The 26,184-nt window shown below is 41.2% G+C and overlaps 1 protein-coding gene across 2 annotated transcripts; it reads right to left on the bottom strand.

Annotated features, from left to right (window-relative positions):
* Positions 1-5,402: 5,402 nt before the first annotated feature.
* On the bottom strand, positions 5,403-26,122 carry CEP78 (centrosomal protein 78). Of its 2 annotated transcripts, XM_028748369.2 has the most exons (16): positions 25,869-26,121; positions 24,267-24,549; positions 23,556-23,734; positions 23,399-23,471; positions 22,148-22,251; positions 21,117-21,291; positions 20,152-20,265; positions 18,489-18,553; positions 16,950-17,055; positions 14,523-14,658; positions 13,674-13,719; positions 13,246-13,386; positions 10,636-10,713; positions 10,038-10,204; positions 8,198-8,351; positions 5,403-6,393 (listed from the first exon to the last, which is right to left on the bottom strand). In XM_028748369.2, the coding sequence occupies exons 2-16, from the start codon at positions 24,517-24,519 to the stop codon at positions 5,896-5,898; spliced, it is 2,289 nt and encodes a 762-aa protein (XP_028604202.2). In that variant the 5' UTR covers positions 24,520-24,549; positions 25,869-26,121; the 3' UTR covers positions 5,403-5,895. The 2 variants fall into 2 exon arrangements, with proteins under 2 accessions (XP_028604202.2, XP_077792131.1); XM_077936005.1 differs by having other exon boundaries at positions 23,399-23,734; positions 25,869-26,122.
* Positions 26,123-26,184: the final 62 nt, after the last annotated feature.

Here is a 26,184-nt window from a genome sequence, read left to right as displayed (position 1 = left end):
GCCAGTGGCGTAGCGTGGGGGGTGCAGGGGGGGGGCGGCCGCACCGGGCGCAACATCTGGGGTTAGGGCAAATCCACAGGTTAGGGAGCGCAAATCCACAGGTTAGGGAGCGCAAATCCACGGGTTAGGGGGCGCAAATCCACGAGTTAGGGGGCGCAAATTACTTGCCTTGCCCCGGGTGCTGACAACCCACGCTACGCCACTGCCTGCGGCTCTAGGGAAAGAAGAAAGAAAGGGAGCTGAAGTCTAGATTTATTTGAAACCAGACCACCCCGCCCTGAAAAGGATCGGGCTACAAACGCATGCAGTGGAACCTCGGGTTACATACGCTTCAGGTTACAGACTCCACTAACCCAGAAATAGGGCTTCAGGTTAAGAACTTTGCTTCAGGATGAGAACAGAAATCGTGCTCCGGCGGCGCGGTGGCAGCAGGAGGCCCCATTAGCTAAAGTGGTGCTTCAGGTTAAGAACAGTTTCAGGTTAAGAACAGACCTCCGGAACGAATTAAGTACTTAACTCGAGGCACCACTGTATTGGAATGCGCTGGCTCCTTCCTAATGGACAGTGGAATACACTGAATTTTCGAGTGGTCACTGGGGTGCATTTAAAACAGGAATGTGGCACCTAGGGCCCACTAGACAGAATTTCCTGAACTACTGCAGCTATTTATTTATTTTGTGAAATGTATATACCGCTGATTGTAAAGGAAGAGACAAACCTCAGAACGGCGGCTGGTATTGGCAGGAGTTGGATTCCATCAAGATTTGGAAGAAATGTTCTAACCAGCCAGAGAAGTATTGTTAAGGGTTTCCAGTACCAGTGCAGATTGTTCATAGTTAACTAGCCTTTGTCCTAAGGCTATACCAGGACTTGACAAGAGAGTGTTAATAGTAGTGTGTTGCTGTCATGGAACTAAGCAGTTAGTCAATTGCTTCTTCATCTTGAGAATGTTCTGATGAAAAGACACTTATTTGAAGAAAAGAGAGCAGACCTTGCTCCACTGCAGAGGAGGAGGTAACGCAGGTGACTTGTGTAAGAGAAAGACTCTCCTCCCTGCAAGAGAGGGGAGTGGTTGTGGCCGGGAGCCGGACTCCGCCTCAAGCAGGGGGCGTTTGCCCCCTGCCTCCCACTCACCTGGCTGGCGCCCACGCCCTCGGCCAGGCGCCCAACCAGGTGCCTTCAAGGGGGCGTGTACAGAATCCGAGACCAGGGAGAAGAGTCGGTGGAAGAAGATTGGAAAAAATTTAAAGTATATTTACAGAAATATTGTAAAATAAATGAATGTTAGAAGGATGCTGGAAAGAAGTTATATGGCTTTAGCAGAAATGTTATAAAGAATTAAGTAAAAATAGATTGTTAATGGGTCAAAGTGTAAAATTTAAGGTTAAATTGCGTTAGATAAATTATGGAACAAAATTTGAGAAAGAGGGAAAGGACATGCTGAAACAATTAATTGAAATAGAATACAAAAAAGGGAGGTGTGAGGAAGTCAAGGAAACAAGTAAATGAAAGATAAAGATATGAAAATACTGGATGGGTTTTTTAAAAATGTTTTTGTTTTTAAATGTTTTTTTTTCCTTTTGTATTGTTTTGCTGTATGGTTGTTTTTTATTGTATTTTTTATTTTTGAAGTATTGTAACTTTTTATTGTTTGTTTTTCTTTTTTTCTGTAATTGTTAAACTTTAATAAATATCATTTAAAAAAAGGGGGGCGTGTACAGCAGCCTAAATTGCTGCGGCGCCAGCCTCCAGCCCTCACTTTTCGTCGTCCCGTCGTGAGTCTTAACTTGTCCTCAGATTTCCAGGTCCAATCAGATGCAGCAGGATCCCTGGGCTTTGGCGTGTACTTCAGGGGACGATGGTGCGCTCAACGATGGCCAACGGGGTGGCAGGGCGAAGCCATTACGCGGGATCTCACTTTTCTTGAGTTTTTTCCCATAGTAGTGGCCGTACACATCTGGACGGAGGAGTTCCGGAATCGCCGGGTGTGCTTCAGAATTGATAACCAGGCAGTGGTGAACATACTGGCTAGGCAGTCATCTCGGTCTGAGAGGGTCTCATCCCTGCTACGGTCGTTCGTCTTCTGGTGCCTTGAGTATAATATAATCTTTTCAGCTAAATTTATACCAATGCCTAAGCCAATACCTTTTCACTTGCTGTAATCAATAAAGTTGTGGCCTTTTCATGCCCATTAACCTTATATCACGTGTCCTTGTGTTTCATTCCACTGCGCGGGGTTCGGGTCCTCGAACCACAAGGTGCAGTTTTGAGAAAAGCATAGTTTTGCAGTGCAGTGAGCTAAGGCACTATTTACACTGTGTGCCTCTACCTGCACTCAACTTGTATATTTTATTGTAAGCCACCCTTGATAATCATCCAAAGGAAACCAAACCCAAAAAATACTGTGGCCGTGGAACTTCTCAACGCTCAACATACAACACAATTGTCCTTTGAAGTAGCTGCTGCAACGACAACTCTAGCAGCCAACTGTGTTACAATAGATTCCATTCAGTGATCCAGTATGGTACAGTGGTTAGAATATTGGACTCAGACTAAGCGTATATGTGTCCAAATTCTTGCTCAACCATGAAGATCAGTGAGTGATCTTAGGCCAGCCTCTGTCTCTTGGTCTAATGTACCTGAGAGGGAAGTGGGAGGGCCTGTAAGTACTCCAGGTTGAAAGGAGTGGGACACTATAAGCACTTTCTACTGAAATTGGGCTCAAAGCTCTACCAGAATGGATAGTACTAAAATGGGCTTTGGGAGGTGGTTTGAATGAATTTTTAAAATGTCTTAATATTTATCCTTCCTTCCCTGCTCCCAACAGTTGTAGTGCAGTTCTATATACAACTGTGCTGCAGGATATGCTTTTTATATTTCAGGACTGCAGATGCACTGGCTAAATAGGCTACAAACAGTGGCATAGGTGTACTGCAAATTCTATAATCAATTGCTACTACACAAGCATGGAACTGAGACAGCCTTAAGCTGCATGGTTAGACATCACATCCATAAAAGAGTTTGTTGCTGTCGTCCAATGGCTACTGGCATAGGCAGGGGCTGGAAGGAACCATTGTATAAATTAGTTGCATGCCAGTCTATAGGAATACCCTATACTTTAAAAGTGAGGTGTCAGGCCTGCCGATGGACATGGCTAATATCGCAATGTCCTGTTCACCCACCTGCCATAACATATAGCACGCCATAGCCTGCAATATTCTGGTGATACGGCTTTCTGTAAATTTCCAGTGTATTTCTCTAGAAAACAGAAATAGAGGCTAAATGACATCAGGGAATCAATGAATCTAAACAGCACTATTTTGGAATCAGCATTTCAAACCTAGAACATAAGGGAGAGCTCTTCCAATCCACAGTTGCTGGCCTGTACATAGGCAAGTTTTGCACCCTTGCACTTGGCCACTTATTACAATGGCTATGCAGAAATTTGGATATGACTGAACAAAAAGGCTTAAAATGAAAACAGTTGGGTTACCGACATGCTGTTCAGGGGTGCATCTGGTGCCTGCAGAGACATTCGCTGGTGCCTATATGCTCCTTCCCTGCCACTGAAATTGGGTTTGAAAGAAGCATTCTGTTGCAGTGGGTAGATTAGGGTGTGGGTAATTATGCACATGAGGGACGCGGGTGGCACTGTGGGTAAAAGCCTCAGCGCCTAGGGCTTGCCAATCGAAAGGTCGGCGGTTTGAATCTCCGCGGCGGGGTGCGCTCCCGTTGCTCGGTCCCAGCGCCTGCCAACCTAGCAGTTCGAAAGCACCTCCGGGTGCAAGTAGATAAATAGGGACCGCTTTCTAGCGGGAAGGTAAACGGCGTTTCCGTGTGCGGCTCTGGCTCGCCAGAGCAGCGATGTCACGCTGGCCACGTGACCCGGAAGTGTCTCCGGACAGCGCTGGCCCCCGGCCTCTTGAGTGAGATGGGCGCACAACCCCAGAGTCTGTCAAGACTGGCCCGTACGGGCAGGGGTACCTTTACCTTTACCTGATTATGCACATTATATTTTTTCTACTTTATGAATGTGCCCACAGTCCCCAAAAGGCTGATGGCCTCTGATTTAAGAGCCTTCAATTTTGTAGTAAGGTCGGGAACAGAGCACAAACATTGAATTCCAAAGGTCCCATATTCAATTCTACGTTCAATTAGGGATGTGAAAGAGCTGGAGAGAAAAATGGAGTAATGTCCCAACACAGAATAAGTTGGCTTCCTAGGTTCACCCTATGTTAGCCGACCAATTTATCAAGCATTGATTGCACTAGAAAGAGGGTAGGAATTAGGAATGCAATTTACTTTTTCGGTGTAATATTGGGAAACTGGAAAGAAACTTCTTTATTAATTCAGATTAAGGTTCAATTTATCAAAAAGACAAATGGTGAAATCCTACCCCCCACCCCCACCCCAAAAGCAATGTGGTGTGGAGGTGAAGCAACTGATGTTGAGTAGATGCGAATTGTGCACACAGCACATTCCACAGATTATGAAATGGGCAAACTGACGTCATATGAAAGGGCAAATACTCTCATAAGTTTAAGCAGGAATCTGCCAACAAGTTCATGATATTACTGCATGAGACCAAGAAACCAATGCCTTCAGTAGCTTGCCGTAGAACTGTAAACAACTGTGAAATTGTCCAACCAGCCAACCTAATACTTATATCATCAAAAGTGAACAGAAGTTGTAAAATGACAAATTTAAATTATGGACACTGATAAGCTATGGAACAAATAGAGGTCAGAGTATTGATGTAAAGCTTTTGCCATGTCAAACAAAAGCACTCAAAAGTAGAACATTAACCACCATGCATGGGGTTCTTTTAAAAGCCACAAAGCAACTACAGCAAAAAGACATTTTAATTTCTATGCTCCTTAAAACAAGTTGAAACAATTTTTGTAATAAAATATTAACACTCAAAACTAAGTGTTAATCAAACTGCTTTGTTTGCTAGGAGTTAATAGTACCATGTACCGCAGATCTAGTTTTAAGAATGATGAAAGTCTACTGCTGTTTTGGCTTAGTAAAAGTAGTTGTTCCACGGAAAACAATTAGCTTTGTTTATAGTCAATTCAGGTTTAATAATTAAAATAAAATTAGTTTTAAACTGGTATGAGAGCAAACTGTTCACTGTAGGCTGAAATCTGGTATACCTTCCATGCCTGTTGCTATAACTTAGGCCTGGTTCACACATGCATATCGTATAGGCTTTTATCCAGCACAGCACTAGGTCTTTCATTCCATCCGTACAAGGATTTCTGCTTGTGCAATGGAATGTTCCTCCCTCTCTTCCCCTACATACCCCCTAAATCAGTTTGGATGCAGTTTGAACAAGATTCAGTCATCAAATATCTTTTTATATTTTATAATATCCACAGTTAGTTAAAATGAAAAGCAAACACCTTTGAAATACTTTTTTTTAATCAATAAAGCTCCTTTAAAGACAAGTTATACTTGTGTAAAAAAGGGAGAGGGAAATACTAAAAAAATCCACAGCCACTTAAATTTTTGTATTTGATTCCTAATATTGGTATTCCGTATGTGAATAGTCTATACAAAATCAGACATTAAAACTTGTTAACAAAATATTTTTTAGAAAAACTAAAAAAATAAAAATCATTTTATTCACATAGCATTTTGTTATTTAAAACCTGACTCATGTTAGAATTATGCACAAGAATTATCGGAATCACATGGGATCCTTTATAAAACAATATAAAAAGTAAAACACACAATCCTTTTGGATACTGCCAGCAAGTATTCTTGCTAAGATTTACACTGCAAGAAGTTAGGCATGACATAGACGCACAAAGTGCTGCATAAAGTTTTTGAAGCATGCATTTATCTCCAAGACCCATGACGTGAACTACCCGATAGGAATGTTTTGGTTTTTTAAATATCTCCCATAGAATGGATGCTTTCTTGTATTTCAGAATCAGAACCTACTGTGTCATTTCTAGAAAGATCTGTTTGATGTACACTTTGATCTCCAGCAACAAAGCTTGCAATATAGGGAAGTCTTTTTGAGGAAACTTTACCATTTTCACTAGCAAGATTGCTGAATTTGCTACTATACACATTTGCACTGGGATCAGAGACTGAATGCCAACTAGCAACTCGTTGCCTTACAGAGGACCCTCTCGCTTCCAGTTCCGCAGGTTGGCTGCTCTTCTCAGAAGATGCGGCCTGGCTGATTTTTGATGAATTTTCTTCCATTCTCCAACTTTCAACTTTACCTTCAAAGTCTTGCCATAAACTTTTCTTGGGCTGCCCAATGCCCTGAAGTTCTTGTCCTTCTGTTGTAGCAGCTAGGACATTATTTGCAATTTGAAATGGAGCTAAATCAGTCTGGAAGGAGATGGGATCAGGAATAACAGCTGAACCAACATTCTAGGGAGGAAAAGAAAAGAATATTAAAATGAACATCAACTGAATTTCTGCAGCAATTTTCTAACTAGACTGCTATCTTTACAGTCAGAGGGAGAATTGCTTCTCTCCCACCCCAATATAAAACATCATCAATGTGCTCAAAGTTGGCTACCACTTTCTCTGCACTGGGAAAAAGGGAGATAGCTGGAAAGTGTGAAATAAGCAAGTCTCACCAAACTCATTATCATATTAGCAATTCATTCTAATACGTCTTTTTATGGTCTATTCCCATCTGTAAGTATTTTGACAGCATATGCTGTCATCAGTCACAATGATGATTGCTCCATAATGTTCAACACTTGAGCAGTATGCAACAAGGCAACAAGAAGAATCCACCAACAGCATACAAATCAATATGGCTTACTTGACCAAACAATCCCTCCCCCCTCACAAATGCAAACAAACCTCACTGCAGCCAACTACAGACAACCAACCACGTTTTGCCCCGCAATCCCTCTCAACACCAAGGAAATGTAATAAGCAAATAGACAGCGAACCTACCCAGTTAAATGCTGACAAAAAACCCACATGCACACTATATAAAAGAACATAAGATTCACCACCCCATCACCCCTCTCCCTCCTTCTTCCCCAACCTTATACTGTATACAACACTAATGTCTCATATCAAACGTAATTGATTTGTAGAAAAGACATCACAATCCGAAAAAGACAATGCATGTAAACCAAGAAAACCTTTAATAAAAAGTATTTTTAAAAAAACAAAACTTGAGCATTATGCGTAAAAGAATGATACTTGACTGTTTGGTATGTCTGGCCAAATAATTTAAGACTGACTGAGAGGATCTTCTTACCACCATAATCCAGGTATTGCCAGGATGATGTGGACATGTATTAATATTATTATTTCATACCCACTGTTCACCATAGGAACCAAGATACAGCAATTCAATATTCAATATTAAGAACAGCTTAAAACAAATTACAGACGCAAGAATTGAGTGGGTCCTCAAAATACTTATCAAAGGCCAGGGTAAAGAAATCAATATAGAGGATCTCCCTGGCTACTCCCTCAGCTATAGAAATCTCTCCACATACCAATGATCAAGTATCATTAAGAAACACTCTCATGTCTTAATAGTTAGTTCACTTGGCTTTTTAGGCACAATCCTAGGAAACTTGGAATTTTCACCATTAACAGAGGAATCCAAGGCCTCACTCAGTCTGCCCCAGGCATAAAGAAGAAGAGGAGGAGGAGTTTGGACTTGATATCCCACCTTTCACTCCCCTTTTTTCTCCATACAATTTTTTTCTCCATACAAATGTTGGAGCAGCAGTGCTGGAGAGGTCAGCCCTACAGAGCTGCCTGCAGCCACAACCAAGAGGCCTGTAGGGGCAGACTTACTCTCCACCAATTAAGAACTCTGAAGTATCTTACGGCTTCTGGGACACTTCTAAGGAACCATAAATTGCACTCTTAACTGAATTTGGTAACAGCTTATATTTCATTTGCACAGGGAGGTGGTTCCTTTTCTAAAAATGCTGTCTAAAACACTTGGACTTCAATTTGTAAGCCTTACAACTAAGGGTTTAATTTGGGTATCTCCAATAAAAAGCAGCTATTCCAAGAATCTGAATGGAGTGTAAAACAGTGCTTGAACCACAGTTTCCTGGAAGTGAAGACACACAAGAGACGCATAAGAAGAAGAGAGAAGTCATGAAAACAAATTTGTAGGTAAAGCAAAACAACAACACACCAGATGAATTTTGAGCAGGCAGTATTCTTCACTTGTCACCATACTTACTTTGAAATTCTCCATGTGTTCTTGTCTTTCTTCTTCAAATGACTTCTCCCTTTCTGTTACTGCTGGTTTAGCTACAGTAGAAGTCATTTGAGGATGGGCAAATAAGCCAAAATCCGATTGATCTATACCAGCCATTGCTGCAAGCTGCCCAAGTCTGCATGATAAAATACACATTAAAATTTATATACCATTTGATTGTAAGAAAACATTTAAGCAGTTTACAAAAATCTAAAATAAAACATAATTGTTAGGAAAATCATACGCTAATACAGCTGCTCACAGCGTAAGTATAGAGAAGAAACTATTTTTAGATCATTTTTATACACTTTTGCTCTCCAAGAATGAGTAGGTCAGGCATTTGGGGCAATGGGAATTTGGAGAGAGTGCCATGGGTGGCACACAAAATGGCTGCTGTTGGGTGGCATTCCCCCGTACTAGGAAAAATATACGATGTGGCCACTCCACACACAGTCCAAGAACTGTTGTTGCTAGCTTAGAGGTTGCTCCTTTTCACCACCTGTGCAGCATCAACTAGCTGGCTGACTGCCAGGGAGGGCAGGCTCAATCAGGGAGGGGGGAAGCAATGTGTGAGAGAGAGCATGTGTGGAGTGGCAACATCATATGTTTTTTCCTAGTACAGGGGAATGGTCTTTGTTGGAGCATCTGTGGGTGTGTGCACACGCACACATGCATGCAGAGAAAATCAGTATTGTGTGATCTGTAGAATCAGGACCAGCATAATATAGTTGACTTCCCGCGGTCTGGTGGGAGTGGGGAGGACAGCAATGAATTTACACATAATTTTGTGTTATGCCACACTACCAGTAGTTCCATTTAAAAAAATGATGGGAAGGGGAGGAAAATAAAGTCAGGAGGAAGAAAAGAAGCTGTACATCTGCATAGCAAAGAAAGGCAGCTAAATGAAGTCAGTTCCTCTGCCCTTTCTTCAGCACTGAAAAGTTAAAGGAAGAGGGGACATCCTTTCTTGGGCATTTAAGCAAAGAGAAGAGGTTGAATGGTTTTCAGTTCATAACAGTGCAGTTTGCAAAAGACTTAGCACCTGACCTTTCATGCTCCTTTATTCTTCCACACTCCAAGCTCTTTAAAAGGGTGGGGGAGAGACTCTCTTTACACAAACACATTCACCACACAGATCTCCCCCTCTGTACCCAAATGCCTTGTAAAGGCCCACCTAGGGGGGTGGTCAGACTGACCATGAAGCAATTAGGGACATCATCCTCATTGCTTCTCTTTGCCACACTGAAAGAAACTGCCCTCCAGGACACGGAAAACCCTGTTGCCGCCTTCACAATTCACAGGTCCACATGCAAGCTAGGAAGCATCTGGAGAAACCATCTTTGTAGCTCTTCCCTCCTCACTCCATGCTGAAATAAAATGCCCTTCTGGGCATTCATAGTAATGGCCACCACCCTACTTTTCCTCTCCGTGCCACCTTTATCTCACAATGCATAAGCCAGCAATATTCCAGCTTTCCCCATAGCATGTTCAGGATTCCCTCCAAGAGAATGCCCCCCCCCCCTTTGTAACCAATTGGAGTAGACGGGGGTGGGGCCTTCCAACTCTAGGAAGTGTCCTATATGGAGGGTCATGGGCCTCATCTTCAGTAAAGTTAATATAGGCCAGGTGATCTGAAGAACAGAAAGAAAGGCCTTCACAAGTGCCATGGTGCCTGCTGATACTGGGTTGGCGACCCCAGGATTCGGCAAACTTTTGAGCTGTGAGGATCTCAGAAGATGAACCATTGATGGTTTTGAACTATAACAAACTAATCTATTAGAATGGATAATTCCAAGGGTAACTCAAAAGAACACCCTCTTACCCTGCGTCTTTTAGAAGATCTAAAAAAGCATGAAACTTTTGGAAAGAACTCTCAATGCTGCCCAAAACTCCTTCATCTTCAAGAATTGTGCTGGCTACTGACTGTGCATGGAGGACCTCTGACAAAGAGCAGTTTAGATTCCGTAAGCGGGTGTTTTCTAGTTCCAGCTAGAAGAAATCATGAAACATAATTTAATTAATACTAAATTAAATACCTGTCAACTTGGGGAAACACACCTGCTGCTTCCATATTTCGTGAGTGGCCCTTAGGGCAGAATAGGTTGCTGTTATTTTCCCATAACCACCACTCCAACAATATTATATACAGTCATTTAAACAAAAGCTATATTATCAGATAAGAGTTTAAAAGCCCTGAACAGAAAAGAAATTATATCACACTGAGTGTTGATGTCCTTATGGCTTTAAAGCTGACAAATTGTGTATGCTCTATTGAACTCAGTTTGAAAAGCCTCTAAAACCTAAAATCCTTGAAAATTCAATTTTCTACTTATGTGAGAAAAAAGGCTAAAACAATATTTAAAGCAGGACAAGTTAGTGCCTCTTTTTTAAAAAGTGCTAAGAAAGAAAATGAGTGCTACCTCCATTATCCGTTCTTCAGCAGTTGCCCTCTCTCTTCGTTCTTCTTTTAATCTTAATTGACATTTTTCATAATCCATCTGTCAGAAGGAAGATCATGGTTTCTTAAGGGTACTATAGCTGAAAATTAGACTCTTTGGGATTTATGCTTTAGAATTTTGGAATTTCCAAAAATTTCTGGGTTACCTCTGCTCTCAAAATCAGGGGTTTTAACCTCAAAAGACAAAACCATATTAAAATATGTTACTGCTGTTTCTGTATACATCCCATACATAGGTAAAGTTTAGATACATGGATCGAGCAGATCAGTTGCATTACCCTCACTCTGATCAAAATAATTATTATATGGATGTAAATAAAGTTAAACTAAGCATCATTAAGCTTTTAACTACAGTAGTTAACTTTTAATGACAATCTTGTAGTTTCCTATAGTAAATCCTTCAAGCAATTTTGGCTTACTCCAGTGGCTCTTGTTTGAAACAACATTTAAGTTGGAAGAGAAAAAGGTTACTAACACATCACTTTGGAAAGAAACTACAGCAAACAGCTGTAAAGGGAACACAAGCAGTTAAAGGTCTAACTTCTCTCCCCCAACACACACAGTACTCACCAATGAATCTATGGGAATATTTTACCCTTAGACTACTATACTAGATAACATTGTCAGAATTCTAGGATACAGTCTTTGCATCAGAGGCAGAGCAAGGAATGAAACACACCATGAAACACACCAGAATCTCTCAGAAGGAGAGGCCATAGTTAAGTGGTAGAAAGCATGTAAAGGTTGCCAGGTTCAATCTGCAGCACACAGTTATAGCAAGCCCCCATCTGGTTATTTAGTGCAGCACCAATATTGGCTGGGGGAGCCACTGCTTTTCTATGTCTCTGATCTGGATACGTACCAATCTGAGGTGTTTGTAACTCATTTTGGGCATTCAATACATATTGGGGGTGCTACTGGTAGACCACTCCCTTCTGCTCAGCAGCCTCCCTACCTGAGCTGATTGAGCTATTCAGAGACAGTGTTGAAGACTTCCAGGGCTTCTGGTGTATCTCACCATTCATGCCAGGGCTGCCTTGTGAGGCAGGTCAGGACTTCACAGCTGTCATGACAACCATGGCATGTCATTGGTTCAACACAGAAACCTGGAATACTTGAGATTTGGTCTGCTCAAGAGGGCAGAAAGATAAGTGTTCTAAAAGTGAGGAAATTGATATTAATTCCCTTGTCGCAATCAGGTCACTTTTTGGTTGAACTGCAGGCTATCAGTGACTTTACCTGTCTGTGAAGTGAATAGTCCAAGACTTATTGATTACTGAGGGCTCTGGGGGATTTTCCAGCTGGTATGGTTGGCACTCCTGTTGAAGTTCTACTCTCAGGTAGGTGACAAAATCACTCCCAAGCACCCTCTTCCACTCAGCTGAGCCTGTGTGGCTCCTTGCTATACACCTGAACTGAGGTTAATGAAGATGGCTGCAGTGAAGGTGGAGAAAAACATGCTGAGTCTGATCAAACCCATCAGGCCTCCTCTGTCATGATGCAAGCAAGGAAATGGGTCCTTCTCCTCCACCACTGCATCCATCTCGTAGTGTCCAGTAGAGCTTTTCTGGGTGCTGTGGGGCCTTTTGAAATCTGGCTTTCAGGAGATAGAGTAGACCCCTCAGTAGCATGCTGTGACACATTTGCAAGGCACTCTGAGGATCACGTAGATGGCATCTATCATGACTTGGTTGCCACAATTAATGCCATATCATTTGTGGAGGTGCCTGGAGCACTGTTATTGCTACTTGAGTATGTAGACCAAGGTACCTGATCAATTCTGGATTATTATAAATGTAGCAGGGAGGAGATGTTCATCTGAGTCTAGGAGATCACAGGATGGCACAATTCCAGCTTCTTTAAAAGATGACATAATTTGACCAGCTCCTGATATGATTTGACCAGCTCCTAGTTTGCACAAGTATGACATTAACTGCAATGGGCAAGTGGTTAATATTCCTTTCGGGGGCAAGGTAATGAAAAGCGTGCTTAGTTACTCTTGGACAAATATGCAGATCCATTTCAGTTTCAGGTCTCCTTTGAAGACACAAACTGCCTCGGCTGCTCTATAGGGTGGCCTTTGTCAAGAGAAAGATAGTAGGATTAACTAGTATTGGCAGGAGGGTTAAATAAAGTTTCTGTAAACAAATGTAAGACAGGTGGGGGCATGGATCTCATAGAAATATATTATAAATTACATATTGTCTAACCCAAAAAACCTAAATTCTGGGCAGACAAGGTGCTATTAATTTTTTGCCACTGTTGCCCTTAGTAAATAAGACAAAAAGTTGCTTATCTAGTTGCTTTTGTTACTACAACTCCCAAAGCAAAGTGAGGTACCAACTGCACATATGGGTTCCTTGCCTGCATTCATCTGGATCACAGCCTATATTTGCAATTCATTTCTGTATTTATAAAAAAATTAAAGACCTGTACATCTAGCAGCCTTCTAGAAAAATTAAGTTACATGGGGTCATTTGCGGACTATTTCTATGTGCCTAGTCCCCACACACAAAGGCTAATCACTGAATTTCATTTGTCTTTCATAAAATCTAAAAGACAGAAACTGTACCTGTAACTGATGGTACTGTTTTAACTTTATTTCTGGTGACTTTGTGGCATCCGTTTCACATATAACATCCTCTGCAGCACCATCTGTCTCCGTTTCAGATGAAGACACACTTTCCACAGTTACTTTCACTGGAATGCCAGCCTGCATGCACATACAGTAGGCACAGTATACAATTAGATTTAATTATGTTAATGATCTCATTTTACAAGTGGATTATATAACATTAGTGATCATCTGATAGATAGCTTTTATTTTGCCTCTTCTACAGGTCCAGGTCACACTGTACTTGTTACTGAATTTAAGTCATAAACTTCCCTAAGGAAGAATCTTTACAATCGGACATTGTCAAAAATTAGCTGTCCTTCCCAAAGCCAGTGATAATACTCTCTTGTTTGTTTCCTAGGAATGAGGAGAAATTATAATGTTACCTGGATTTGCAATGGAATTTCATGAGTATTCTTCCTAGATGCAGCCCTAAACACAAATTAAATGTTTTAAGAAGTGGGGAGGGGGAGTCTGATGTTTGCAGCATGACTTCACAGATTTAAGCAAAGCTTATTTCAGCCTGAGATCAAGTCCTCATATCAGTATTCCCAACCAAAGCCTTCACCTTCCCTCCACCCAAAATACTGTTAATGTACAACAGCAAGCTGCTGACAGTAATTCATAGCAGACTGTGAATGGGGTCAGTGGAATCTCTCTCCCTAATTCACTTGTGTTCCATGTTTATTTGCAGAATCAGACATTCCTATTTAGATGAGTTCAACCACCACAGCAAAAACTATGCACCTTTCTCCAATCTCTCTTGAACTGATACAAATATACTAGCTGTCTTCACAAGAACATGGTATATTGGGAGCAATACTTGATTTTCACCTACATTTTCTACATGGGCACAAGCCCTGTATGGCATACATGTACAGCAGCTAGCCACAAGGTGGATTCATGTGTCATCAAAGTAGTCACTACAATATCAAGGGTTATTTCTATCCCAGACACAAGCCAAGCTTTTCAAAGGAGAATGGTGCTTGTAGGGGTCCCTAAAGAAGTTGTTAAGCTGCAGGGCATTCAGATGTTGAGCTACCAAGTACAACACAGATGCTGGTGTCACTTATTTCTTTAAAAACTATAGCACTGTACGTTTACATATCTATAGCACAATTTGAACTCAGTGAAAATATATATACCAGGGCTACCTAAGAATATACTAGCCTCTTCCACGTTACCTTAATCCACAAAGCATATAACATTTTTTCACTGCCTTCAATAAATATTACCTGTGGTGTTTTGCACGTTCAGCAGTACGCCAAGGCAGGAAGCCACGTGCTCCTGGAGGCAAGGGCTTTGGAACATAGCTGTCTTGATCACACAGCACTGTCTTACTAGGACTTAAGGGCTTTTTTGATGCAAACCCTGTATCATAGCAAGCAAGAGAAAGAAGAAAAATTGATCCAGATAACACGGGGGGGGGGGGGGATACAGAATTTTTAAAATTTAAGAGACAAGAAGTAGATGAAATGGGTTTCTGCTGTCAATCCAACATCAATCATCTAAGATTTTACTGAGAAATTGTTTTTATTCCATAAATCCCAGGTTATATTCCACAGTTGGAAAGTACTACATTTTCCACAGTTAGAAAATGCTGATTAAAAGTCAACAAATAATTCTTCTACCACCACATAGGTTCACAAAACTTTATAGGACTTACTAGTAACTTGCTTTCACAGGGCTAATGAGGACTAATGTGCAAGAACAGGGAATCCTTATGTGATTCCCTATTGTTGCACATTAGTCCTCATTAGACCTGTGAAAGTGTACAATTTTAAAAATTAAAAGAAAAATCAAAAAGTTATGACAGAGCAAGCTATATAGCAAGCACACCAAGGCCACCATCTCTCAGAATAACCAATCTCACAGGGTTGTTGTAAGTGTTGTAACATATAGGAAGAATCATGGGTGCTGCCTTGAGATCATTGCAGGAAAAGCAATATAAACGGAAATGATTCAAGGCTTAATATATATATATTGTTGTGATTTATATTTCAGTCACTAGAGCATGCTGTTGATGAAATTCCAGATTTTATATATAAACATTGTTTTAACATAATTTTTCTTTTTATAGTCAGATGCTAGATTCCGGCTAAGTCTCACCATGTTGAACAAGACTCATGAGTAAATGTACTTAAGATTCCATTGCACAGTCCAATTATATCCATTTTCTTCCATGGGGAAGAAAAGTGCCCCGCTTGGTGGAGATACCATCCATGGCAAATGGCAATCTTGTAGCACAATCCTATGCATGTTCATTCCCAGGTAACTACACAGAACTGCAGCCTTGGAGTCCAGAAAGTTCATAGATATTAGCTTGCATGCTTACCTCTGTGTCTCCAGATTACTGAAGCAGAAGTAGGAAAATAGCCAGATACATAAATTAATCAGGATAATACATTTTAGATACCTTTCAATTTAAGTAGTCATAAAAATGCCTTGGCTGACTTGCTCAGAAGTTGTTAGAAGTTTAAGGTTTTTCCATGCCAACTAGGAGGCTCATATTTGAAGCATATATAACAAACTCCAATTACTAGAAAAGCCTTAAAAGAAACCTTTTTGTTTAATGAAACATCGCTCAGGACATTAAATTTACTGCATGAGGTCAGCACAGACCTCACTTAAAATTAGAATGTTGGGCTTCAGGTGATTCATTTTCCCTCCACATATTTCAAATCAAGCCTGGATTGTGAATGGATTTAAAATGGAAGGCAGTATGCAAGCTGTATTAAGGAAGTGATGTGGGTTGTGTGCATGGATGGATAGATACCTAAGGACATGAACACTGGTAAAGTATGAACACAGCAAACTGAAGCCTGAAATTTCTGACTACATTTAATCCTAAACATAGGGCATGTCTCAGAACTCTGTACACTATCTATCCTAGTTAAGTGTACTAGCAGCCATCCATATTTCCATTCACTACCCCTGCCTTAGCAAGTGGTCCATGGCCCTTTGTTAATGGTGACAATGAGCTACCGCCTTAAGCTTTAGCTTGGAAGCAGTGGGGAATTGTCTCCTGAAGTTTCACTGAGGTTGAGAGGATTGTATGTAAAGAAGGGGAAGATCCCAGTCCCCCTTCCCTGGCTAGCTTCAAGGTAGAGAAAAATGTTGGGTGGTTTGGCAGCAAGAGGCAGAAGCACTTGGAATGGCTAGGCTAGTGTGTTTTAAATGATTCTACTTTGAAAATGAGAAGCACTTCAAAAACTGTCCCAGTTAGAAAAATGCAAAATGGAATCAATGATTTTGTTTGCTGGTTTGCTTTTGAAGCTTTCATTCTTCAAGCCAAAATAATTTTCAGCCTTGCCAATTGGCTGGAATCAATTGAATAAAGTGATGTATGACTAGCTCAGCCAGGAGATAACCATGGTTTAGTAACCTAGATACACCCCAATTTAAATTCCTGGAAGCACTCTTATTCCAAGATCCTGACTGTTCTGCATTTTTTGTTCACTAGTAACTAAAAATGTGTTGGAATATCTTTTTTAGTTTATTAGGCAGTTTCTTAAGTTTCTTATCATTTGTTTTACTATTTCATTTTTTTACAGTCTTCCTTCTAAACAAATATGACCATCTATATATACAAGCTGTATCAACTCATTGACTTATCAATTAATTTTTATTTTATATCAACTTGCACAAAGCAATATACTTACCAATACGAATAGTAGCTTTTCCTTTTCTGCCATTTCCTAAGACAACTGTTCTTTTTTTAGGTTTATTTTTAAGGTCTTTTGAGGGTGGAGATGGAAGCCACTTATACTGGAAGAGAAGAAAAAGAGTGTATAATTTGATTTAGTAGTAACTACTTCAATATGAACATCCTTACTTAAATTGATACCAGATATTGGGGAATAAAGGAGAAACATAAGAATTTTAAATGTATTTAAAAATTAATCTATCATTTGCATACTTCCTGGGCTCATTGAGCACGCCATTCCCAGGCCTATGAGGTGGTAGTGATGGCAACGGGAAAGAAATCTTTCTTCTCTGCCACAACATCAAAAGAATTGCATGCAGCTGAGCTTTTTCAGGAGGTTCACCAGACTGAGTCACCAGAAACTGCTTGCTCTGATGGTTTTGCCTGATGCATCATTGATAAACTAACTCAAATTCAGTCTGGCTTGGATGCTGTAGTTCATATGTAGTCTACAGCCACCCATTGCTGTTGCTTGGATTGACGTAAGATCATTCTCAAGGATGCTGACAGGGTGCTTGGGATTTTGAAAACCACCACATTAAAATAGCAACATCACATGCCTTGGCTAGCACAGATCTATCATGGAGAGCTTTGCAAATTTCTGAACAAGACTGGTAATATTTCTTTAAAGGCCAGAATTTCAAATTGGCAGTGGTCCAATCATTCTTTAAAAAATCAACACCAAATAAAGAAGTTTAGCCAGTTTTCAACCAGCACCAAATCTTTCTCTTTGGTGGAATGATTATGGTATTTGTGCAAGAATTATTCCTCAAGGTATTGTTGAATGATACACCTCTCAACCCTTTTCAGTCCAGTATCAGCAAGAGACCAGCAGCCCTGGTATGGGGATCCCTTTCCTGAAGGTCAACAAAGACATCACCTCCCTACTGATCTTACTGGGCCTCTCAGCAGTTTTTGACTGTGTAGATTGCACCATTCTTTACACAGTTTAGAACATCTGGTGGTGGTGATTCTCCAGTAGTTCTTCTGTTTTGTCTAAATCAACACTTCCAGTCACTTATATTCATTGGAATTCGTGTTTGCATTTCTACAGAGTTTTATATATTATTTACTATGTATCTATGAAACCACTGAGTGAGGTCATTCAGTGCTTTGGGACCAGGTGTCATCAGTATTGTCCCAGTCTTCAAGCAGTGTCTGCAAACTGGATGAATTCAAGCAAAACATGAGGCAATGCAAATCGGAAATTCTCAGGAACGGGAGAAAAATTATTTGCTTGGATAAAAGGAAGTGTCTCCCTGTCTGACCAAACTAAAAACCTGCTCTGAGCACATTGAAGAAGCAACCTAATGCTAGTCTGAATTTTAAAAACACGCTCTGCCTTTTTATAACTCAAAAGTGTTCCCCCCCCCGCCCCAAGAGTTCCATTGTCCTAAATGTAATGAGCAGAGAAATGACTGGCACAATTATTTGGTATTTTGTGGATTATTTCATTATACTAGTAACTACAAACAAACTCTGTTACAGAATATACCTCCATGTTACTTCCATTTGCATTCATCAGAACTTTTTCAATTATTGTCTTCATTAAAGCATGATCTACAAAAAAAGATTAACAAAAACATTTTCATTATATGCTTTTTTTTAAGAACCCACTATAATCCATTCAGCCTCTCCTCTGCCCTCATTTCTACTACTAGAGTGGCTAAAAGAACTACCTATATATAAAGTCTCCATGGCTCAGCCCCATATCTATCAAAGAGCCAAGTCAAAGGGCCTAAATATATCCCCAGAGTTATCTAAATGCTAGTGCAAAAAGAGGGACCAGGAATTTACTGTCTCAATGACTGTCTAACCAGAGCTTCGAGGTTTTGAGTTATTAAGTTATGAAGACACTAAGGTTATTAAGTGGAAAGAGGGGGAGACCATTAAATGGCTATTTTTTTCTTTTACATCACAAGAGATACAGGCACGTGCTTTCGTATGGTGAATCTGTCGAACAGTAGTGTCTTGCAGTAAATAAAAAAGAACCACGGAAACTCAAAGATCCACAGTAAAAGAAAAACTTTACTGTGGCAAAAATTATGTTCCATGCAATGTACAAGCAGAGTAAAAGAGAGCAAAGAGAGAGAGCCAAGAGATAAGGCAGCTCGCTGAGCCCAGGAATTTATTTCTCCTGGCTCCACGTGACTCTGAGTTAGTCAAAACAATATGAACTTTCCAGAGTCTTCCAGCACTTTCTAGTTTCTGCCCTCAAAGGCCTTATTCATGACAGAATCTACTGCTGGCGAACCATGGATATATAACCAACCCACACAGTAGGTTTGAATCACTCTTACAAGCTCAGTGATCATGAGTATTGGCCCTTGGTGTTAGAAGTCAGATGCCTGAATCCTTTTAAGCTTACTGTACTGAAGACTGGTTGTAGTATTATTGTGGGTTAGGAGTTGTTTAAGATTGGGTGGCTGAAGACTGGTTAGATCTGGAAGCTTTAGGCTGATGCAGTTTTGACGTGCAGCCCCTAGAACAGGGAAGCCAGTGTGGTAACTTCTAGATGCTGTTAGACTACAATTCCTATCTTGTCTGACCATGACATGACAAGTGGGGCTGATGGCACATCCGGATGTCACCACATTGGATACTGCTGCCCTAGAGTGTGTATGTTCCCATCACAGGTACCAATCAATGTACTTTAGTCACTTTCTTCTACACAACCAAAAGGTTTCCATTTTCTCCCAATGAACCTCAGTTAGTCACTTCCTTACACATGTCTCTTTGCTAGTACATGGCAGCCAGCAACAGAGATGTATAAAGAAAGAACATGAACACCTGCCTATTAGTATTCATGTTGGGGAGAGAGAAGGTATTAAAGAATACTTTATGGCTCAATTTTGTGGGAAGGGGTCATCAGTGGAGGCAACAGAGAGCGCTCTCTAGCAATTGTCCAATTCAAAATATGACTCTGTCAAAAGGCAGAATCCTAAACAGAATCCTACAATACCTGCACATTTGTAAATCTGGTTTTGCACCACAAGAAGCAGCTCTCTCTATAAAGAGTGCCCTGAATATCCTCATTCTCAAGGCGGGGGGTGGGGGGGGGAGGACATTAATGTCACATTGTTTTTAAGTGCATTATACTTTTGAAATTCTAATATACATTTTTATACTCCTGGATGGTGCAACCAGAAGAAACATACCTATTAATGGATTTTTCCTGATGTCTAGAACCACAATTGTTTTGTTGGTCTCAAATATATCCAGAAGTGATCTAGCTCCCTCATTGGTAATTCCGCACTGCTGCAAATCAAGTGCTAGAATATTAAAGAAGAATATTATTAATTGGCATGATCTAGAAGTATTTAAACACAGACATAGCAGAATGTTTAGACAGACCCTGCTCTAACTTCAACCTGAAGTTGCCAAATTCTGGAAGAAAAAGAAGTATTACGTTATTTCAACAAATTCTGTGTGATTTTACACACACTTTGCCCACTAAATTATTTGCCCATCACTCAGTCAGTTTCATGTTAACTGGTCTCATACATAATCAAGTACATACACTGTTATTTGCATTACTGTCCACACATAGCAAGATTCACCTGGTCATGCCTACTTACCAGATTTTTCCGTGTATAAGACTAGGTTTTCCCCCTTAAAAATAATGTCAAAAATTAGGGGGCGTCTTATACACGGAAAAATACAGTAATTGAGATTATTCAGTGTTACTTCTGAGGAGCAAGCGCTCCTGATAGTGGAGCAACAGCCCTTATTCCTCATGCTGCTGAAGGCCCTCCCCAAACCTAGTCCCTAACTGATAAAGCTCATGGAAATAAAGTTGAGGGAGGGGTAGAAAGCTAAGAAAGGGACAGAAGAAAGCAATCATGTTGGGCCAAATTATTTAATGCAGAGCCTACATTTGGCTTAACAGAAGGCTTAACAGAAATTCTTTAAAATAGTTTGTACTTATGAATGGTTCTAAACCTTTTTTAAAGGACCATATCAGAGCTACAAGTTAGCTCACATAAAAGGGCAGGGAACTTGACATTCCTCTCCCCATAGTAAGAAACAGACCTTGTAAAATATGCAGTAATTTACTCCCTGTAAAGGTGTTGTATCCTACACAAGCATGCTGTTTACAACTATATCTATAATTAGCACCTACCTTTTAACCATAGGTCTTCTCCAAGGCATTCAGCTAAAACAGTAGCACCTCGGTCACCAATAAGTGAGTTGCAGTTGAGAGTAATGCGCCTTAAGCCAGCCATGCAGTCCAAATCAGGTCTCCTATAGCGCAGGCTCTCAGCCCAAGCTTCACTGTGTCTTTTCAGTGCCTGGTGCTTTCAAAGACAAAACCACCAAAATGCAAATGCAAATAGTTGCTGAAAATGCCAGCTAGAATACAAAAACTGAATGACCATTATGTTGTTGAAGGTATAATGAGAGCTAATGCTAAAGTTAAAGTAATATTAAAACACACTTCAGAATAAGTTACATTTCAAACTCATTCTTTACTATGTGAAGACAAGCAGAATGCTGCATGCCTGTCAAAACTGAATGGCTTGTCTTACTGTGAACTTCAGGAAAACTAGATGCTATGATAGAAGTTAGTATACTAAGGCTTCAAAAGTAGTCCTTAGGGACAGGCAATTTTCATCACAACCAGAAACATATGCTTAAAGATCCTGGATTTGTGTTATAGAAGACTCAGGGTGCAATTCTAAATATCCTAAACTAGGGAGTAAGGCTTGCACTCCAAACCTCACTAAGCCCCACTGAATTCAATACGACTTACCTATCAGTAGACATGGCTAGAATGGTTAGAATGACATTGTAAATCCCTTAAAACTGAGTGGAATTTACTTCCAAGTAAAAATCCTGAGGATTATGCACATCCACACACATCCCTTTAAAAGCTGACATAATTTGAAGTCAACTTTTCAATTAAAAAACAAAAGCCTTTCAAATGTGGAAAATGTTTTTAACATGCCACAGAGCATAAAATTAGGTTAAATGGGACATTTCAAACTTTAAAAAGTCATCTTATAGATGAGTTGATACATGGACTTAGCAGACGAGACAGCAGATAGTACCAAGGCTGTCTGCTTAATATGCAGGTATAGTTAGCATTTGGTTCACATATAAATTATAGACAGGAATAGCAACATTTACATCAAATTTCAAAAGTGGTTTTACCTTTAAAATGTTGGCCATGTGTTGGGTTCCTCGCCATGTCAAACTGCACCCCGTAAAATCTATAGTTTTGATGCAAGCTGAATTCTTCACACTCTGACAAATCACTGGAAATAAAGAGAGATGTCACTACTTAAGTATAGAAGGTTGCTAGCTTGTACAGCTTCAAGCTCCTTTTAATCACCAGTACATTCTCACTTCATTGATCAGCAATGTTGTGCTGCCATGTGCTTGCAACAAGGGTGGCAACTCTAGAGTGGCAACTGCTGTACTAAGCAGTCTACTTTCCCAAAGCTTTTGTAAAGAAAGAAAAAATCTAAGTACTTCCCTTAATTTCAGTGTCATTTGTGTATTCATACATCCTATCACATAGAAAATTGTGGAAAAACACTACTGTACAAGTGTTTTGGTTAATATAGTTCCAAGTTGTGTTTGTGTGTGTTTGCACATCATGTAATACAAGCCAACAAGTCACCAGTTCCTCATGCAGTATGTCATTTTTCACTCCTCTCATTGAAGCTCTTGTCAGTCTCACTGCTGAACAACACTACCTAGTATCAGTGGTATATTTCCAGAGAATACAAATTTGAACAGTTATGGCATGTTGGGACCTCCTTGCCTGGCCCACAACCTCGCATCCTTGCCCCTCCCACAGCAATGCAGTTAGCCTCAATAGAAACTTTCAGGGCAATAGGAAGGTTTCTTTTCAAGCCTAAGGGGTGAGAGGTAGCCTATGTGTGTACAGACTTTTCCCCACAATGTGTGAATGGCTAAGGGTTTGGGAGTGGGCAGCAGGGTCACAACAGTGGGGAGGCGCAGCAAGGCCTACCCTGCGCTCTCTCTCATGCAAAGGAAGAACGCCTGAGAAAGGCTATACTCTTCTTTGTATTTCAGGTGCAGTTGCTCCTCTTTACAACTCAATGTACCTGAAGCAGCTACCTAAGCTGTCATACAGAAAAATAGATAGATCATGGCCACCAAGGCAGCCACGGATTTCCAAGATACCATCAAATTAACTTCTATGAACTTCTGACAGAAGAAAGCCAAGATGTAATCAGAATGCCATTGTTTTGTTTCAAATGTGGGAAATGTTTTTAACATACCAAAGAACATAAAACAAGGTTAAACAGGACATTTCAAATTAAAATGTACTAACTACAGCAGTATTATGAATGTGTGAAACAAGATGTATTTTTACAAATGACACTGTGTCGCATATTAAGTCTAGTTTTCTTCAGAAAATTCAGAACTTACTTTCCAAACCTCCATCACCAATTGGTGAGTCTGCTAAAGACAGTCTCTCTAGAGATGATGTGTTAGCCAACCCCTTCAAAATAAAGAATATTAGTAATTTTAAAATGGGCACAGAAGTATTTCTATGAAAATATTTATTGCAACTGAGCAGTCTTACTTTTGTCAGTAATATTAAGTCTTTTTCCCTCAAAAGCAGTCCCTGTAGTTCCAAATTTACTAGAGCACTTGATCTCATCAGACAACTTTTAATAGCTTTACATAGTTGAGCAGTAAAGTCTTTGGATCGAATTGCTGGAATTCTCCTTCTTACAATATATGTTCCCTGCTTTTCAACACCTAGAAAACAAAAAAAAAGCTAATAAAATCATCAGAACAAACACCAGTTAAGCGTTTACATAGGCCATTCATTATTGATTGATTGATTGATTGATTCTGCCTACCATCCCATTTTAGCTACATAAGCAGATGCAAATTCCTTTGTATTAGTGACACCATGGCCAAAGGCAACTTAAACATAATGCAAGTCACGTGCATAACTCTCCCTCTTCTATTGGAACCTGAAGAAACAAATACTAAGGAGTATGAATGGGGGAGGAATGGACCGTTAAATGAAAAAAATGGACAGAAAGAGGGGGGATGACAACCCAAAATACACAATTCTTATAATCCCAATTTTTCTTTTTTTAAAAAAAAGGTAACTGCAGGGATGAGAAACTTGCAGTATTTCTGCTTTTGTTTGACTCTAACTCTCATCATCCATGACCACTGACCATGCTGAATAGAGCTGATCACAGTAGGATTTAGCACAAGAACACAATTTTATAAGAGAAAGAGCGGTCATATGGTTGACAATTTAACTGGTCACTACCTGAGTCTCTGTGTCCCTGATGATGAAAGCTTCTTATGGCAATAGAAGTCAAAGTTTTGTTGTGCCTGATAGCATCCAAGAGAGGTACCCAATCAGGAGGTTTGATGCGATCCGCATTTATATCAAGAACACCAAGAAGCCTTCTAGCTTTTACAGACTGTAGAGGGACACAGCCCTGAACTGAACAAAGGTGCTCATAATGAGAGTAAAAATCCAAGCTGCACTGTCTTCTTACTTTGACGGAGTCAATCATTTTTAGTCATGTATTGGGCGGCAACTGAAACTAAGAAGAGAAAACAAAAGATAATGTGAAGTTATTTCAACAGCTACAAAGAATGTTTGACATATGCTTTCCTGAATTCACCAGAACTATGGCTCTGTCCAAAGACTTTTCCTTCAAGTGATGCTTTGAAGAAGGCACAGGACTTCTGTGTTCCCTTCCTGCAGAAGTGAACAACTTCACTAGGAGAGATACTGTGCTAATTTGAAGATGAAATCTTTTGCGGATGCAAGAGATTAAAGCTGGGATGAAGCTCACAGGATTAAGGAGGGTTCAATGTTCAAATAAATGCAGTCTCCTGGTTCACCTCCTCCCTGCACTAAGAAGAGCATGGGAAGGACCAGACAAGCCTGAGGTCTCTCTCTCTAGATAGTCCATGGGGAACATTAAAAAGGTAAAGGTAAAGGTACCCCTGCCCGTACGGGCCAGTCTTGCCAGACTCTAGGGTTGTGCGCCCATCTCACTCAAGAGGCCGAGGGCCAGCGCTGTCCGGAGACACTTCCGGGTCACGTGGCCAGTGTGACAAGCTGCATCTGGCGAGCCAGAGCCGCACACGGAAACGCCGTTTACCTTCCCGCTAGTAAGCGGTCCCTATTTATCTACTTGCACCCGGGGGTGCTTTCGAACTGCTAGGTTGGCAGGCGCTGGGACCGAGCAACGGGAGCGCACCCCGCCACGGGGATTCGAACCGCCGACCTTTCGATCGGCAAGTCCTAGGCACTGAGGCTTTTACCCACAGCGCCACCCGCGTCCCATGGGGAACATTGCCATGCCCTTTATTCCTGAACTACTGAATATTCAAACCGCTATACAGATAAGGACGAACATAAGAAGACCCTGATGGATCACGGCATAGACATCATGGCTAGTAGCCATGGGCTGGGGGGGGCACCTGCCTCCCCAGTAAAATAATAGAAAAACGTCGGTTCTCCCCGCCCCCCGCGCGCAAAGTAAGTTCTGGCTACGCCCCTGCTAGTAGCTACTGACAGCTCCCTAGTCCAATAAAATACAATTATCCCCACCCCGGTGCTCCAGCTATCGGGGAGAAACCACCCTGAGGAAGAGCGCCATGGAACACCTTGACCCTCCCTGATCCAGGCGCTGCTCTGAGCCTCGCGGCGCCTCCTAAAACCGTCGTGGAAACGATTCAGGCAAGAAGCTCGACTCTGTTTTGCTTGGATGAATGATAGCGCCTCACTTAATGCCGGATTCATATTCCGACCAGCTTTTCCTGCGCCCCTTCGCGGAGAGCGCGAGGCTGGCGAGAAGCCGCCACAGTCTTTGGGTCCCAGCGGCTTCTTCAGAGGTTCCCTGCCTCTTACCTCGAGTTCACACGACGAGGCGGCTTCCGAAAGCAGCAGCCGCGCCCGCCTCCTTCCCCTCTCTCAGCTCCGCGTCTCCCCGCAAGGCACAAAATGGCCCTGCTCGCTCCCGGTAGCCGAGGAACCCGCGTTGTGTTTGCAGGAGTCGCCCTGGAAACCAGCCGCTCTCGCGGAAACTTCGCGGGCCGCCGACCGAGTACAGGGAGCCGCGAGGGTCATTTCCGTCGGCGTTTGAAACTTGGCCCTCGCGGCTCCCTGTACTCCGTCGGCGGCCCGCGAAGCGCCCGCGAGAGACCGTCTGGTTTCCATGGCAACT

This window comes from Podarcis muralis, chromosome 11 (assembly GCF_964188315.1).
Source record: "Podarcis muralis chromosome 11, rPodMur119.hap1.1, whole genome shotgun sequence".
In the NCBI taxonomy this organism is placed as follows: Eukaryota; Metazoa; Chordata; class Lepidosauria; order Squamata; family Lacertidae; genus Podarcis; species Podarcis muralis.
Note: the sequence above shows the minus strand (reverse complement) of the source record. Positions and strands in the feature narration are given on the sequence as shown.

Coding starts and splice junctions, on each gene's coding strand:
- CEP78 (XM_077936005.1), bottom strand. CDS start 24,519: ATGATTGACTCCGTCAAAGTAAGAAGACAGTGCAGCTTGGATTTTTAC. Junction 18,554..20,151: donor CAGGAAAAATCCATTAATAG/GTATGTTTCTTC, acceptor CTTTTTTTGTAG/ATCATGCTTTAATGAAGACA. Junction 13,387..13,673: donor AAATTCCATTGCAAATCCAG/GTAACATTATAA, acceptor ATGTGCATGCAG/GCTGGCATTCCAGTGAAAGT.